Source organism: Octopus sinensis, linkage group LG5, assembly GCF_006345805.1.
Source record: "Octopus sinensis linkage group LG5, ASM634580v1, whole genome shotgun sequence".
NCBI classification, from domain to species: domain Eukaryota; kingdom Metazoa; phylum Mollusca; class Cephalopoda; order Octopoda; family Octopodidae; genus Octopus; species Octopus sinensis.
The window spans coordinates 40,695,060-40,714,489 of record NC_043001.1 but is presented as its reverse complement, the minus strand read 5'-3'; the positions used below and the strand labels follow the sequence as shown (position 1 = coordinate 40,714,489).

The window sequence follows — 19,430 nt, the reverse complement described above, 5'->3', positions numbered from 1 at the left end:
GAGAATGAGTGCTCAACAACATATTGGTAGATAAAGATTCTTTATTTGTCTATTAAGGCTACATTGGTTTCATGTTAAGGGTGTTCATCTTCGTGTGTGTGTGTGCATGTCTCTGTTTATCCTCTACCATTGCTTGACAACCAACACACAACTAGTGTTGGTGTGTTTATGTCTGTAACTCAGCCAAAGAGATTGATGGAATAAATACCAGGCTTAAAAAGAAAATCAATTACTTTGATTAAAGTTCCTCAAGGCGGTGTGCCTCAGCATGGCTGATGCAAGTAAAAGATAAACGGTAAGAGATCCTGTTTATTATTCCTGACAGCTGGATAAACTAAGACATACAGAATCAAGTACAGTGTCCAAATACACTACAAAATACCTACAATAAATTTGAGTTAAAGACTCATGAGCTTGGTACCATGTTCATTTGGCTGCTATACTTTTATATTATTAACACCATTTGAGAATTTTCCTAGTTTTAAGCACTACCTTTGCAGAAATGAGACATTTTTGGTTTTAATGATTTGCTGTGACCAACACTGAATACATGTTCAGTGTGTATAGTGAGTGATACTATACATAATATGAACAGATATTGGGATTATCAGCTAAAAAAAAAAAACCAACTGAATATTTTATGAGAAACTAATCAATAATAATTTATTCTGATCCAAAATTTCTCCAGTTAAACATCTGTTAATATTAGTAAAATGCTTCATTTCAAATAAATTTTTTAGTGATTAAAGAAATTTTTTTTTTACAATGATTGCAGCTAGCAGTGTGAAAATAACAAGGATTACCATATCTTTCCTGTTAAGGAGACTGTTAAATAAATGAATTGTGTTTATGTGGGTAAGAAGCTTGCTTCGCAACCATGTGATTTCAGGCTCAGTCCTACTCTGTAGCACTATGGGCAAGTGTCTACTACTTTAGCCTCTTGCTATCTTGTGAGTGGATTTTGTAGGCAGAAACTGAAAGAAGCCCATTGTGTGTATGTGTACACTCACAAATATGTGTATATATACATATATGTAGAAGGGATTATAATCCGAACTGTGTCCTTGAGAAGTATAGCTTTATGTTCCAGTAATCATGTATGTATGTCAATGTTTTATTTTGAATGAGAAACTCATACATATAAAATAAAATTCCTGATGAATTATAACATTTGCTGAGTAAGTATGTAGTAAAACAAATGCTGGAATATGTAGTCCTGTTTTTTTTTAAATGCCACATATTCCAGTCTTTGTTTCAATGTATGTGTGTGTGTCCTTGCTGTATGATGGTTGTAAATGTGATGAGTGCCATTTTGTCCCAATCCAATTTGTTTCTGATATTATTTTGCTTGGAGAAGGTTGTGAGCTGGCAGAATCAATAACATGCCATGCAAAATGCTTAATGACATTTTTTCTGTCTTTACATTCTCAGTTCAAATTCTGCCAAGGTTGACTTTTCCAGCCATCCTTTCAGGGTCGATAAAATAAGTACCAGTTGAGCACTGGGATTGATGTAATTGATTTCACTCCTCCCCTGAAATAGCTAGCCTTGTGCCAAAATTTGAAACCATTATTATCTTGCATTGAAACATGTGGGTTGATAACAGGAAGGGCATCTGCCTCAACAGATTCCATTTGACCCATGCATTCTTGAAAAAATGATGATATTATATATTGTATATCGTAAATAATGTTTACATATTTTATGAGATTTCAGCTAATAAACTAATAATAATATTACCAACACATAACAAGATAATGAGGGAACCGCCATGTAGTTACTCAACAAAATGATAGGGTGTAAAATGAGGGAGGTTTGGCTGCTGGAAAAATGCAGTCATATCTCTCTCATTTCACACCCTACCACAAGTTACATTAAACAGGATGGTTATGGTTGGAAAATCTTTGTTCGTAGATCTACTCAATTTGGATTGGCATGGTGTTGAACAGATATACTATTGAACCCCCACAAAATCCCTTTCATATTGAAAATTAATTAAAACGCACAGACAGTCTACTATTTCGAAATTAAAGGGCTAAGAAGTTAGTGAACTAGTTGGTAATAGTGTCAGAATTGTGGGACTGAGAATACTTTCTTCTAGTTCTGTTCTAATACAATATTTTACAAGCTTTGAATAGTAAAAGTTGCTACATAAGAGAATCCCAAGCTGTTGTGGAATTCCAGCTCTTGGACTGATACATTGTGTAAATTAGATTGGAGTTGTTTTTAGATGGTCACTAAGTAGAACAATCCCTCTTGAAAACAGGATAGTGTCCTTTGTTCAAAGATTTTGTATTAGCATTTAGAATTATAAAATAAATTCTTCATTTTTTTTCTTTGTATGTATGTGTATGTTCTATGTATGTTAGACAAACCTTCATGTGGTGTGTATCTTTATAAATAAACATGTATATTTTCACTAATGAGCAGATATTTTGATATAATCTAGTATGTTTTTGTTATCATAAAAAAATAACACTTTAGAATATATTTTCCCTACTAACTTTGACTGGTCATATCTGCAAGATCTCTCTCTCTCTCTCTCTCTATCTCTCTCACTTCCTTTTTCTCTCTTTATGTATTTATTTCTCTTGAAAAAGTTTTATCTCCTTCTTAGATCAGGTCAAATTACTTTCCTCCATATCTTCCTTAGCCTACCTCTGTCTTGACTCTCAACAGCCACTAACATCCCGTGTATTTTTAACTCTATCAGCTGCTTTTTTATCATTTGACCAAGCCTCTTTGCAAACAGCAGTTGAACCCCTATTTGGTAGTATATCAGCACACGCAACATATGTATGCACACACACACACACACACACACACACTTTTGCTCAACTCAAATATTTTAGTGATTTCTTGTGATATCTCTTAGAGCAGTAGAATCATAAACAACTTCATTTACTGACCCTATACAAGGGCATAAGTACACATTGCACTAAAATACAAAAATACAGCTCTCTATTATAGAGCAGCTGCCAAATGCATAAACATTTTAGACTGCACAAAACATCATCTGATTAATTGACAAGCTTTTGCTCAGTAATATACCAGGGCATTCAATTCCTTCTACTATTTCTATAATAGCCTTTATTTCTTCAATTATCAAGCTATGTACCAAGTAATTCACTCAACCTCTGCTTGTCACTCTACTCTGTCTTGATCACAAACACCCATTGAAATAATTCATTCAAATCTTTATCCCTGAAATTACAACCTTCTGGATTTTTGTGCTACCTGTCTCCTCCAACATTTCCCATCTCCTCCAAGCTGAACGTTATCCTCGCTTCACCAAACTCAGAGAGCCTGCAAAGACTTCATAAGGCACTGGCTTGCCTTTTCTTTAAACTAAAATGTAAAAAATAATAATTCTTTTAAATTAATTAATTATATAAGACTAACAGATGGCACTTGTTAATAATTAAAACCTCAAATAACTTATACTCAATCTATAGTGAGGACTTGCAGCGTACACAGTTCATGGATAGGTATGATATCTTCCTGATTAACTATACAAGTGACTAGTTTGTATCCTACTCCACCAGATATTTTAAGCATCTCAGCAGTAATTCCTGATGGACCACGACTTTCCCTACCTTCATATCCTCAGTTGCTTTATCTATCATTGCTGTCAGCTTGGATGGTTAGTCTCACTGTCGGATCCACATTGAGAAGACCCTCTTTCTCCCAAATAGTCTCCACATTTAATAGTCTTTCATGATAGTCTTTCCATCCCACCAATGCTAGTGTGGAAGACCAACATTAAATGATGATGATAAGTTACATTTCCAAGCCTCTTTTTTCAGAATCACTAAGAGGAAGCTTACTATTATCCATTTGCAAACACTCCTCATCCACAATATCTCAATTCTCTTAGATATACTGTCTTGTAATCTGAAACACCTCACAACTTTGATTCTCATGCTGTAAAACATTGTTAAATCTCCTATTTTCTGTTTCTCATTTTACCATGTAAACCTGTCACCTAGCCTTCCTTCTGACTACCTGATATAATTCTCTTGCTACCTCCACTTTTCCAGGCTTTCTAAGCTTGTCTTTTCCTTTTTATAGCTCTGTCTATCCCACTGTTCCATCACCATGTTACCCTCAGTAAGGCCAGGACTTTGCACCAGCCACTCATTTGATCTGAAGCCTTGGTAGTTTGTCCTATGGTAACTTTTCTAGCTGCCCTCTATACCATACATCTCTAACTCCTCTTCATCAAATGCTTCAAGAAGAATTCCTCTAAATTTCTGACTGTTTGCTGGTTACTTTGAGCTTTCATATCTTCCTATTTGAAAACAGGTTTGTTTCTTTGAGTCCTTTTAACTCAAAGTTCTAAGTCTGAAATTACTAGCCACTAGCCTATGTTGGATTGAACATTTGTCCCAGAGAAGGATGCTTGCATTTGCAAGCATCTGTCTATCCCATTCACTGGTGAGAATGTTGTCAATCTGACTTGTGTGTCCACCAGATTGATAAATGATCACATAGTTGGTTAGATTTCAGAAGTTGGTGTTGCATCACAGAACTCCAGTAATCTTGTTAGATCTAGAGCCAAAGCTGTAATCTCCATACACCTGCTGAATACCTTTGAATTGCTACCCAAAATGTCTGTCGAAGTTACCAGTCCAACCACAATAATAAAATTACTGTCATTCATCATTAATGTAGTCTGTAAAATTGTAGTCTTTTAAAATTGGTCCTTCTGTTCATCTGGCCAGTCCAGATTGTGAAGCACAGACACATCTATGTATATATGTGTGCAAGTTTATGTATGAAATATTTGGAAATTATTTCGGTTAAAAATTCATGAACAAGTTTAGTGGCTGTGTGGTCAGAAGCTTGCTTCCCAAGCACATGGTTCTTGGTTTCAGTCCCACTTTGTAGCAGCTTGGGCAAGTATCTTTTTCTATAGCCTAGGGTCAGCCAAAGCCTCGTGAGTGGGTTTGGTAGAGAGAAACTGAAAGGGGTACATTATATATACATGTGTGTGTGTGTGTGTGTGTGTGTGTGTGTGTGCGTGTGTGTGTTTGTATGTCTTTCTGTCAGCACTACACATGCTGAACATTATGTGTCTTGTCATTTTAGGAAGTTCTGGAAAGGCTATAAATATCAACCTCACCCTGTTTTGACTTAGTTATTAAAAAAATAGGAGGGGGTGGTTAAACAGGCTTCTGAAGTGCAATGTGAATTTTTTGTGGCAAAAATTTATCGTTTTCAGGGCTTTTGAAATAATTACTGACAAAGGAAGAAATTTATCTTTAGACTTGACACCAAGACTGCATACCTGCAACAAAAGGAACTCCATTAAAAACACTCAAAAGGTCAGCTGATGGTATTAAACTGAGCAATGAAATACGTCTACCATATAAAAACAAGAATGATCCCTCCAGTGGGCTATCACGCAGTTTTTGCCTACTAAATTTTACTCACAAGGCTTTGGTTGACCTAATACTATAGTAATGGGCATCTGCCCAAAGCAGCCCACAAAGAGATTAACATGAAACCATATAACCAAGCAATGGCCACAAAACCACACCCATGGATTTCTTTTCTTAATTGTAATAAAATAGCCTTTTATCTTACATTGAAATTATCTCTGGTCAATAATTTAGATGAATAAAGAAAGAAGAGACACACAGCTATATACATACATATTTAGCTTCTCCTTGATCCATTGTCAAAATGATTGAGCTTCATAATTTTTCACGATCAAATAACCAGTTTTATTTACAACTACATGACACTAGTAACATCCAGTTCCTTTTATGAAGGTGTTTAATTTAGCACTATTATTGTCAGATTTTGCAGTCCTGTTGCTGGCTACAATGGCATGTGTTCTTACCTTGCTGTACCTATTCACAGCTAAATGGATTGGGTCATTTCAGAGTCAGTTAGCTGTCTTAGACACATCATAGTGCTGGTGACAGAATATGAATCACTGGCATCTTATCTGGTTGTCTGGTAAAATATACTTTCAACTCACTCATCTGCGTTGTCTACATGCATATACAAGTAAATGTAAGTTAACTTCTACACAAAATTTCCTTGTTTCAAAGTGTTAACTGTTGCACACACATACACACACACATGTTTTGTTTTATTTATTCATTTTTCATGGTTCTAATTCAATTCTACCAAACAATATCTTAATCGTAAATTACATTTACTTTTAAAACACCTAATTTTCACTTCTACTCCTTCTCTATATAGACAGATAGATAGATAAACCAAACAATTTTACTTATTTGCTCTCTCCCCCCCCCTTTCTCTCTCATATATGTGTGTGTGTATATAATGTACTTATGGCAATAATATAAATTATTCATACTAGCAAAAAGACCTCCCTCCGGGTGGTTTTCTGCTAGCGACTCGATAATATTTCCACATTTGATTCCCAATTCTAATAATTTTTATGATATTTTACATCTAATTATTTCTTTGTATAATAGTGCTCACTTGCTTAGTAAATATTGCTTTCATTATTTTATCAGTCAATCTGTTATATATATTTAGCATTAATAATTGGTAGAACTTACATAAGTGCGCATAGATAGCTAGATGGACGAATGGACGGATGGGGACACACTCACACTCACACATACAAAAGTCTGGTGCTGTGAGAACACATGGAAATGATTCCTTACTTTTACAAATTTACCCAAATTTAAAATGACCTAATATAACTATATTATTCATTTGGCATGTGTTGAAATATGCCAAAACAATTTAATTTTACACAAATATATGTTGTTTTACATATAATTTATGTGTTAATTCTATTTACTGAAACTTGCTAAAAAGCATATTTTGCTTTATAGTAGTATCTCCTTGTAGGCACAATTGTCAGTAATCATACTGCTTCCATTTCTCTCAGCCAATATTTTTACATTAGCATTCTTTTGAACTCTTGATAATGCAACACACAGCTGACCATGTAAGAAGAATTGTGTTGGAAGATATATTCCAATTTGTTCAAAAGTCTGTCCCTATGCCTTGTTGCGTGTCAAGGCAAAAGCTGGCTTGACAGGAAATTGTTTGCATGTAAATGTGAATAGTAATTCCATTTCTTGAGATACGTGTGGTATTCTTGGGATTAGCAAAGTTGATCCTGCATAAGGACCAGAAGCAACCTCAACCTCGGTAACATGATCATGTAAACTGACAATGATGTAGTGTGTTCCATTGCAATGTCCATTAGTAGCATCTAAATTTCTCAGAAGCATTATGCATCATTTTTCTTTCAGTTTGAAAATGTGTGGTGGAAACCCTGATAATGGAAGTTTGCTGATGAACTTAATTAGATAGAGTTTCATTATAAACTGTATTTGAGCTCTTATATATTTTTAGCTCACCAGGGATCTTGGTCAACAGAAAATCACCCACAAATTGTGCTGCTTCTTTTATTGGAGTAACAATGGTTCTATTTGCAAACCTCATAGGGTTTGTGAAGTTATGTTTTTAGGTCAGCATATACAAAATCACAAACGTCATTGGGTAGGTTGATTTTGAATTCACCTAGGCTTTGTTCAACAGAAATGTTACCGTTTCTTACATCAACAAGGTAATTAGCAAACTCTCTTTCATCAGAATGACCTTCTGTAAGAAGTCTTAGATTGGTTGTCAACTCTACTACTTCCACATGAGTGCAAAGAAACGATCTCTTTAGTGTTGCATCAACAATTTGTGATTTAAGATCATTATTTTGAAGTAGAATATTCTCCTCACAAGGTACTCTAACCTGTCAGTCATATGTAGGAGAAACAGAATCATGTCTACATCTCCATGCATATTCAGGCATCTGTTTCAGTCGCTTTGCTCTGGTTTCATCTAATTCAGTTGCCTGTCTTTCTCTCTACTGTTGTGCCTTTGCTGCTAAATTTTCTTTTTCAGTCACATATTATATATAAATGAAAGCTCATTAAAAACTATCTTGTTTAGCTTGCTAGAAATAGCAGCAATCACATAGTTATTATTGTAAGGCTTATAGTGTTCCAAGTAGCCATACGAACAAAATCACTTCTACATTTAAAAAGAAGAAATTATACCAGTATATTAAAAAGTTTTCATTTTATCAAAAATATTTATTTAACAAACTCCAGAAACTGATAATATTCTTGAAATTGTAAGGCGGCAAGCTGGCAGAAACATTAGCACGCCAGGCGAAATGCTTAATGGTATTTCGTCTGCCGCTATGTTGTGAGTTCAAATTACGCCGAGGTCGACTTTGCCTTTCATCCTTTCGGGGTCAATTAAATAAGTACCAGTTACGTACTGGGGTTGATATAATCGACTTAATCCATTTGTCTGTCCTTGTTTGTCTTCTCTGTATTTAGCCCCTTGTGAGTAAAGAAATAGGTATTTCGTCTGTCTTTACCTTCTGAGTTCAAATTCTGCTGATGTCAACTTTGCTTTTCATCCTTTCAGGGTTGATAAATTAAGTACCAGTTGTGTACAGGGGTTGATCCAATCGACTGCCTCCCCCCTCCTTCCCCAAAATTTCATGCTTTGTACGTGGAGTAGAAAAGAATATTCTTGAAATTGTTCCTCGTATCTAAGTTATACAGTTATTTTGTCTAATAGCATGCATTCATTCAACACAAAATCACTTAAAAATTATAACAGTATATTAAAAAAATTTTCATTTTATCGGAAATATTCATTTAACAAACTCCAGAAACTGATACTATTCTTGAAATTTAGCTTCGTATCAAAGTTATATATAGCTGTTATTAAATTATCATTAATGAAAATAGAGGTGAGTGAGAATGAGAGACTGTTGCAAATAAAAATGTAAAATGTTGCCTGCAACGAATTAATAGTGTTTATTATTAAACATTAAAATCTACTCTGCAGTGAATGCAATGAATATTTAAATTTGCGAGAATAGGGAGTTTAAAAACTTCAATAAACTTCAGAAATCGAAATTATAGGCAATTTCTTAGATCATGAATTTATAAAAAATATTTCCAGATGGTCAAGCTTTTAATAATTGCTTTCTTTTAGTACCTTTAGTAATTGTTACATACCTAGTTAATAAGCAGCTTTGTCCATTATAGTATAGATTGTCCACTTCAGAAAAGCTTCAAAAATACAATTGCATTTTGTCATAAAAGAAAACAGAATGTTATAACTTTGATCATGTTTTTTCAAAAATTTTAGTTCATTGCAACAAATTTCTTTCTATTAAGAATTTATATAATATTCTTTATCAGCTAAATAAATGAAAGGAATGAAATCAGAAGGTTATATAGTTAATCCGGAGTACTTTGGGAGTACTTCGTCTGTTGGAAAATAGTCAAATTTAGTTCACTTGTCTTTTAAAGATATTTTTACTCATTACTATGGCAGAATTGTTCGAATTTTGCCTATTTGACCTTCAGAGATAATATGGTTGCTTAATTGTAATACTAGCCTGTGTTTACTGCAACAAAATGGTAAATTTGCTTTTCAGGCTTAACAAGGTTTCTCAGTAATACTGGTAGTATTATATTCAGAGAACTGTCGTGTTAAGTCATTTATCCTTCTAAAACATGTTTCTTCAGTGTTACCTAATCTTTATGTTAGTGTATTGTCACTAGTCATTCTGGCATCAAGTTAATTAGTGAACATTATTACTACTACTACTACTACTACTACTACTACTACTACTACTACTACTACAACTACTACTACTATTTTGGAACTATAAAATGTTGGCTTTTTAAAAACTATTTTGTACTATTTGTATTTTTACCTTTCCTATTTTTATTGAATTGCTGTTCTTTTTAATTTCTATTTTATTTCCTACCATTCTAAAATATGAGTAGAGTGTTAAGGAAAAATGAAAGAGGGGAGAAAAGATAATATTAATTCATTTTGCAGCTCTCTGTCTCTTTCTTCTGTCCTCTCTTTACTTCATTTACCTTTGGTTTTCTTCAATATGTTTTCCTATCTAAATCATTTCTGATTATTGCTTCTTCCTTTTATTTCTTCCTCTATTTCATATAAATTTTATCTGGGCTTGCTGCAGGTGCTTTCTGATTAATTACTCATACATACATACATGCATACATACATACATGTGTATATATATATATACATATATGTATATATATATGTGTATATATATACATATATATATATGTGTGTGTGTATATATATATATGTATATATATATATATCTGTATATATACGTATATATATGTATATATACTTATATATATTTGTATATGTGTGTATATATATATGTATATATATGTGTGTGTGTATATATATATATATTTATATTTATATATTATATATATATGTATACATATATATATATATATATATATATATATATACATATATATAAAATCAAAATAAGCAACAAGGTAATGCAGTACGATGGTTTCATGTGACTCCATTTAATTGAACAATGCCATCATTACATCAATTAGATGTAGAGCAATCTTCAGCTACACAAAGACATAGAATTTAATTAAATTAGAACAGATGGACACATTAGTAATATACTAGCGTCACACAAATGGCACCCATGCCAGTGGTACGTAAAAGCACCCACTACACCCACATATATGTACATACACAGAGTTTTTTTGAAACTGAAATTTTCATGCCACTTTGATCTTCAGGTGAAAATTGTTACAATTAAGTCATGTATTTATATCCTTCACTGTTTGTGTGATCTTGTGTTTGTATTTGTTCATTGGTTTACATTTCATGTTTATCGGTTGAGTGCTGTGTCTCCGGCCTTTTCATTCATTTATTTAATATATGTACATACTTATTACATACAACCAAAAACCTATTTTGCTTATTACTACTTGTGCAGTTCGCAGTTCACAGTTCATCACTTGTTTCTCAGTTACCTTCCTAAGTATTACTGGCATTTATTTTATGTATTTCAAAAAATGATTTTTTTTTTCTTGTGGATGAGAAAACTGTAAAATATTCAGTCTGCTTGGTGTCCTATAAATTATTCCTAAATACATAAGATGCTTTTTTAGCATATCAGCTTTAACTATATTATAAACTCAAGTTACCCATGAGGCAGTGAAGGAGTCTCCATGTTGCTGATTAAATTACTAGAAATGACATGCAAATCCACCTCAAATTATACTCTATCATCTTCAAAATGAAAAGGAGAAATTGAATAATATAATCCTAGATACATTATTCTTGAAAACAAGATGGAGTAAGTGTCCATAAATGCAAAGCCTTTGATAATAGGGCTTATTTGGGGCTTAACAATTCGTGTTACCCATGTTTTTATCTATTTACTTTATAAATCCATTAAGTTAGCTGCATTTCTCTCCACAGAGTTATATAACATATACATCATGATGTCCATAATTTTATAAACACTAAGTTTCCCACTTTCGTTTCTCCTCTTTACAGATGGTGTCATCCTTGTGGAGCCAGATTACTTAAAGGATCGCAAGGTCTATGCTCATATCTTAGCTGCATTTCGCTATGGCAGAGAAGATTTGGATGTCTTAGGACTCACATTCCGCAAAGACCTCTTCCTGTCATCTGTACAAGTGTATCCACCACCAAAAGACCAAGAACGACCTTTGACACGACTCCAAGGAAGACTCATCAAGAAGCTTGGTCCAAATGCTTACCCGTTTTATTTTGAAGTAAGTATTCTATTTCAAATTGTGCCATTGTATTTCAGCTGCTACCAGATATATTTTTTGTAGCTTGTAAATTTCTTCATATTCACTTGATTATTTAAAAATTATTGGTGTGGGTGCTGGTGCCACATAAAAAGCATTGGTGATGGTGATTCCTGTCAAGCCATCCAACCTATGCCAGCATGGAAAATAGACATTAAATGATGATGATGAAATGACAAGTATTGAATTTTGACATCATAGTGAACACATTAAATTAAAAACTTTTCCTTTCATATGTTTAGATTTTATAAAATCAGTTGTTGCATTGGTGCAAAATTTAGAAAAGGAAAACTTTGAGTTAGAGTAAATGAAACATTCTTCCAGTTACTTTTTCTTAGCAGATCCATTTCTCATTCAGCTGGTTTTGTCCATCCAAAGCTAAACATATTTCTCTACATCTTCATTGTACATTATAAGACCTAAAGTGGATGATTCTTATATTAGAAAGCATCTCAGTAGAAGCTCCATAGTTTCAGATTCTGTACCACAATGATGCACAAGGACTGTGTCCACAATTGTTGTGTGCCATCTTGGCCCTATCAGCTTCTTTTCTCAGTTGATTAACTCTTTCAACACCAACCTGCCTGAGACCACTTGTTCTATGATAACAACTTCATATTTTAAAGTAGTATAAAACTGAATTTTTTTTTTTTAATTCTTTTGTAATTTACATTCCGAACATTAGCTTGATAGTACGAATTAGTTTAAATTCTTTATTATTCTCAGTTTTAAATGAAACAATGGCTGTGTATTTCAACAAAAATATTCTTTTCTACTCAAGGCACAAGGCCTGAACTTTGGGGGGGGATCGATTAGATTGACCCCAGTATGCAACTGGTACTTAATTTATTGACCCTGGAAGAATGAAAGGCAAAGTTGACATCGGCAGAATTTGAACTCAAAACGTAAAGACAGACAAAATACCACTAAGCATTTCGCCCAGCGTGCTAATATTTCTGCCAGTCCGCCACCTTAATTTCAGCAGAAATATTGTAAATAAAGAGTTATGGCAAATGGTATCTGTTCAGTTGCCATCATTTCCTCTGTTATCATGTGTGGTATGCTGTTGTTTCTCCCCCACCCCACACACCCACCAACAACAGAGGTATCAACCTCAATGGGAGTGACACATTTAAGGACACTTTTTCTTGACATCAACTGAATCTGAATGCATATTTGTTTGAACAAAGGATACTGTTCATTTATTTTGTGATGATGATACTCCATCAACACTCACTGCTAAGTCTATAATGACTGGCAAGGATATTCACACCTGTCATCTTAGGATCAGTATATACCAGAATACATGAGATGCCAGAGTTCAGAAGAAATCAATTGTTGATCAAAGGCAGCCTCTGATTATAATGCCTTTTATTAACAAGTGATTTGCTTTACTGATACTTACTATCTACTCTGAGTATTTACTCACAGTACATGCCTGATACATACATACACACATATATATACTAAGTTGTTGACATCTCTCCTGAAGGATATTGGGATTTAGCTCTTTAGCATTTGAACTAACCATATCTGGCCCAAATATTCTACCTGTTTTATGTTGAAACTGGCCAGATCCATCTTCTTTCACTTACCCTACAATATCATTCTAAAACTAAACGATCGCATCTTCAAAATCTTGAAACTACAAGATGCTACATGAATTAATTTTTTTAAATGTATGTAAATAAGCATTACATTTGATAAATTAATCTGAATGCTAAAGGGTTAGGCTTCTAGGGCTACCATCCGCAGGAAGACAACTCTGTAGTTGAGCATTGATCGAATTAGAAGGAGATGACTTTTTTGTTGCTTCACAGAGCCAAGAGTAACTTATTTCAGCTGGTTATAAATGAATAATTGTAATTTCTGCCTTACACTTCTCTCATTTGGTTTAGAAAATATGTACAGCTTCCAATTTGCAAATGTTTCTAGTTCTATTAATTCTTGCTAATGTTTGTTTTTTTTAAAACAATTCAATCGAAGTGAGAAAAACAAATGTTACATTTACTTTCCATTTTGAATTGCTTATTTATTTTGCAATGATTCAGGCTTGCTAATGTTATAATATACTTCATGGTTTTCTTTCTGTCTTCAGTTGCCTCCTAATGCTCCAGCTTCTGTTACTCTGCAACCCGCACCTGGAGACACTGGAAAAGTAAGTACACAACATTGTTTTCATATTTTAATCTAAAGAAACTAAATTCACTCCTAGCTTGCTGCTGTAATTCTTTTTGACTAAGCAAAGAAATGGATTTAGATGTAGAACAACTTATTCTACAAACTCAATCCTATGTAAACAGAGTGGAGATGAAGTGATTGAGCACTACCAGTGCTAGAGAGATTGTTGTGTCTTCAACAAGACAAAACTAAAGGGGCCTCTTGATCCCTTTTGTTTTGTCTTGTTTTCTCTGCTCATTCACCAACAACTTTACAGGATGTACAGGATCAGCAATAGTGAAGTTTCCTTGTGCTTCACAGAACAATGGGGTCTTCTCTGCTCAATAGTGTCTCCATTAATTCTGGATAGCATGGCTAATAGCAGGATAAAAGAGTGGGTGATTGCAGAAGCTGAACTGCAGTGAAGTGGAGAAAAATAAGAGTACAAAATGAGGAAACAAAGTGTTTGGGGTAAGAGCATGGAAGAGGAAGGAGGAGAGAGAGAAAGAGTAACAGCAGAGTAAAATGAGAGAGACAATAGCATAGGATTAAGAGAGAAAGGTACTAATAGAAGCTATGTATTTGCTGACAAGAAAGGGTGAGTTAGTGATGGATGGTTTTAGAAATGGTTGATGATAAAAGTGTGATGGATGTCAATTATGAGTGACCTAGGAGAAAGAGAGATTGGCAGCTAGAAGTATAGGAGGGTAATGTTCACTGGTAAAAAAAAGTGCCAGTGACAAACAATCAAGATAGTGACGATAAGTGATTGATATTAATGAAGGAATAACCTGAGGAAGAAGGATTATTGCTAACAGTGCAAGGGAGTAAATAAAAGAATGTATTAGATGCCAGCAGATTCGATACAATTTTCATTATTCAGGCAACATGACAAGAAAGTGAGGTGAGTTGAAAGAGATATGGATAGTGGTAGGGCAAGTGGTCTAAAGTTTTCCTTCATTTCATAGGTAGCATGGTTCAGCAAGCAGGAGAAAGGGAGGTGCTAAAGAGATGAGAAGTTATTAAATAGATAAGAAAGACAGCATATGAAGATAGAAAGCAGGTTCGAAATGGGCAAATTGCCCAGATGTAAATAGATATTATGTATCCCAGTCTCCATCATTTACCCAGCATTTCATGGTACATTTTGCCATGCTTTCATAGGTGGTTAGGTCTTCTCCCATATTGCACATTGTCGGTTGACAACAGGTCTTGGATTTTTGTGGTTTCTTCACTGTTTACAATTTTCTTTAAAACAATTTTTTAATGTATCATAATAGATGTAATTTTTGATGCTGAATTCGAATTTGTTATTTATTCCAGAAAAATTTTTCAAAAATGTTACAGGTGTTCAAAGTTTGATAATTTTCAGAATTTTCAACCAATCAGAAAACAGCATGTTCACTGCTTCTTCTATCATCAGGGAACAGTGGGCATCAGCATATCAGAACATTAAACTAAAATTGTTGATTATGAGTTCCATCTGTTGTGAAAATTATAGAACATGTGGTGGTTACACTCCTTGTATGCATGTGCAGCATCTTTCATTACTATGGAAACAGAGTTATTTGCAATCAGCTATAGAACACGCGATGCTTCTTTGCTTTGGTTACTATAGAAACAGACTTCTTCACCACGATGATGTCTAAAATACTCATTTATGATTGGCTAAAATACCCAAATTTTGCAAATTTTAAAGGTTAATAACTATTTATCTTAATTATGGATTTATAGGAAAAATTAATTTCATTTTCATAACTAGTATACCAAACTTAATCCATATATCAAATTTGAAAACAATTGGAACAAAATTGTAAACAGTGACGAAAACCACAAAGATCCCAGGTCTTTATTATCTCCTTTTATGAGATGCATTTCTTTATCCACCAGTCATTCTCTATACACATTGTATGTCTGTATCTGTGCAGTCTTCTATATTGTGCTTATTATCCCTGTGCACAGACTGCTTATGAAGTCTATCTTCTATGTTAACCTGCCTGTGATCCCACTATGGATCCTTGTGCACCTATTATTTACATTAGGTACACCATGTGAAATTTCTGCCTATTCTTTCTTGCATGTTGATCAAGGCCATTTAAAGTGTTGGGCTATGAGGTAGTATCAAGAGGTTACTGGACTAATGTTTAATTAAGAATAACTTATTTACCTAAGTTTTAACATCATCTCCTTTGAAATAGTCACCTTGAGCAGCAGTACACTGGTCCTAGCATTCCTGCCACTATTGGAATCCAGCCTGGAAGTCATTTTCTGTAAGCAAGTCAAGGACCTTCTGCAACCCACTCTGGATCTTGACAACTGTGTTAAAACGGTGACCTTTGAGCTGCATTTTCATCTTGGGGAAGAGATGTTAGTCCACAGGTGCTAAAATTGGTGAATAGGGTGGGTGTAGAAGGAACACCATGTTGTTTTTAGCAAGAAATTCACAAGTGAGGAGAGCTCAGTGAAGAACCCAATTCTTTGCACTCCACAAATTTGGGTGTTTTTACCAAATGTCCTCCCTCAAATGCTTCAAAATGTTGCAGTAGAACTCTCAATTGACAGTCTGGCCCTGGGCAACAAATTCCTGATGCACAATACCACATTTCTGGGGGTGACACTCATGGCAGGTCTTCCAGATTGCTCATCATCTTTCATTGATGTTCTTCCACTTTTGAAGCATCCATACCACTTGAAATATTGCTTACAACCCATTGGCTCATTACCGTAAGCTTGCCAAAGAATACTCAATGTCCCTGTAGCAGACTTCCCAAGTTTAGCACAAAATTTGTTCCTGTCAATGACAAAATCACAGACTATAGCATACATGTGCTCGCAAAAACACAAATTTCACAACTTGCAAAGCAAACACAATGATGTCATTTGGCACACTGCCTCATGAAGGTTACTGCTAGCTCCCACTGCACATGCAACCATGTTGGCATGCTACTGAACTAGTCCTGGAACTGTTTGATACTACCTCATATGTGGTAAGAAGTTCACTTTATAACTATCGGGGTTCTACTTTCAAACATGTTGCATGGTACCTTCAGCAAGTGTCTATTACTATCACCAGTGTGAGTAGAGTAGAATATGATAGAGAGAAACTCTGTGAAAATCATAACACACACACACACATATATATATATATATATATTATATATATATATATATATATGTATCTTTTTTCTTTCTTTTTTTTACTGCTATATATTAATGGAAGGTGTATATGAACAAGAATTCAAAAAGAAATCATGTTTTAATAAAAATGCCCCAATATGGCATTTGTTCTACCTTGTGACTTTCACCAATAGAAATGGGGTGAACCACTAATTGGCTCCTCATAAACATTTAAGCAACAATGCTCTTGTTCAACAAATAAAGAATTTGACCAATACTTAGGTTTATGAAAGAAAAGTTGAAAATAGAGACCATTTCCCAATAGAACAGATTTTACTGAGAATCAAACAGAGACAATGGAGGAAATACTCTTTGTTCTGAGAACCCACCATCCACTTCTGTGTCCATGTCTAAAATAACTGCTACAACTATGATGTAAATGTTACATACATTGTTTTTACCATACTGGTATTGGCTGGTTAGATTTGCACTTCATCATCCTTGTCTGCATCACAATACTCTATATTTGTTTAATACAATGACTAATGACTTATTGATCATTGTGTCATTAAAAAATCACAACTTTGTGTATGCATTTGTCTTGTGGACTTTGGTCTCTCCATCAGTTTTCATTTTCTAACCGTTTGTTTTATTCACAGCCCTGTGGAGTTGATTATGAACTAAAGACTTATGTAGCTGACCATGTGGATGAAAAACCACACAAACGGTAAGTACGAATTTGATATGGAGTTTGTGTCTAATGAAATTCAGCTTGATGGAGCTTATTCCAATCTCATTTACATCTACTATAAATAGTGAAATAAGTCCTAGCACATTGTAACCATGATAGCATTGCAAATAAATGAAGCATTCATTATTTTTCTCAGTGCTACTCCTGCTTACAGCGGTACCTTGTTCTTACTCTGTGGCATGTATTTACTGTTAATCTGAGTTATTGTCTTGACTGTGAACACTATGTATTACCAGTAGCAGAATATGAAGTGTTAACCGTTCACCTGCTTTTCCTGTATATTATTAACTGTCATCAGATTAATATAACTGTTTGATGTGAACCCAGCAGTCAGCTATCTCTACCCTTTCTTTATGTCCAGTTATAAGTTTCTTATTGGAGTCTTTTATAGAAGTTTGTTGAAAGTTACCATGGAAATCTTTAATTTACTGGCATCTTCTAAAGATGAATTAAAGTTGGTATATGGGGGAAAAAAAGAAAAGGAGAATTGAAATGTTTCCTTACTAATCTTTAACTTGAATTTTAGTTACAAAAGTCAGACAAGTTCTCTTAACATGATAGGTTTCTTCCATATTCTAGAAAATGATGACTTCTATGTCATCATTTTCATGCACCTTATTCCATAGTCTTAGATGTTACTAGGGTTCCATTTCTTGTTTTGTGGGGTCTTTTGTGATGACCAAACAGCATCTGGTTGTGAGCATGTTATTCTGTTTAAGCATATGAAACAGAGATAGAGACAAATCAACTTCAGTATTTGACTGGTGCATTCATTTATTTTTTATCAAACTCAGAAATAAAGGCAAAGTTGACCTCATGAGGATTTGAACTCAAAATACAAGGGACAGGGACAAAAACCACAAGCCATTTTGTCTGATGTTCTAACAATTTTGCCAACTGGCTGTCCTCCAGATCAAACTAGTTATGAAAAAATAAAACTTAGTTTAGTACGCTTCCCATCTTTCTAACACCATTCTCATTTGTATTGGTCAGCCCTTTATAGCATTTAAACCAGCCATATAAAGCCAAAATACTGTACCTGTTTTATATTCATACCAACTAGATCCAGCCTCTCACACCTAACCTACAATGTTAGTTTAAAAATAAACAGTCACATCATCAAAATCTCAAAGTTACATAATTAATTCAAAATAATGGGAGTAAATTAAAAATTACATTTGATAGAATAAACTGAATGCTAAATGATTAATATTGATTTCTAACATTGGTACAAGGCCTGAAATTTTCATAGGAAGTATATTATTGATTAAATCAACCCCAGTACTTGACTGGAACTTTATTATTTGAAATTAAGAAATAAAATCAGAAAACTAAGATTAAACTAGCTGAAACTAGAGCAGCACATCTGGAACCAATTGGTGTATGAAGGTATTGGAGTGTTGCTGTTTGTAGCCTTTTCCAATTAAATTATTTGCATCTCACAAGAAAATTATTAAAATTTGCATGAAAATATGAGACAAGTTTAAATAGCCCTCCTCTGCATTTCTTTCTCTCTCTCAGACACACACACACAAACATAATGATGTATGTATACCTCACGTTCTATGTGCATAGAAATACATACATGTGTATATCTCTCCTTCTACATGTGTGTGTGTGTGAAGTTTCTAGTTCTGAAAAGCATGTGGAAATGAAAATCAGTGTATCCAATATTACCAAAATTTACAACAGAATGTAGCCATCAAATTTCTGCAGATTACACCCAAAATTTATCA

At 34.1% G+C, this 19,430-nt stretch overlaps 1 protein-coding gene and 1 long non-coding RNA gene across 2 annotated transcripts in view; both read left to right on the top strand.

The window, feature by feature from the left end:
- LOC115211741 (beta-arrestin-1) overlaps window positions 1–19,430 on the top strand; it is a 256,135-nt gene that overhangs the window by 216,864 nt on the left and 19,841 nt on the right. Inside the window, exons 4-6 of the mRNA XM_029780394.2 lie at window positions 11,386–11,627; window positions 13,765–13,824; window positions 17,603–17,670. Of these exons, the coding sequence (XP_029636254.1) occupies window positions 11,386–11,627; window positions 13,765–13,824; window positions 17,603–17,670 (370 nt within the window). The remainder of the gene's footprint in view (window positions 1–11,385; window positions 11,628–13,764; window positions 13,825–17,602; window positions 17,671–19,430) is intronic.
- LOC118763640 lies at window positions 8,148–8,489 on the top strand. The gene is made up of 2 exons (XR_004999405.1): window positions 8,148–8,180; window positions 8,362–8,489. It is a non-coding gene; the product is annotated as an uncharacterized LOC118763640 (long non-coding RNA).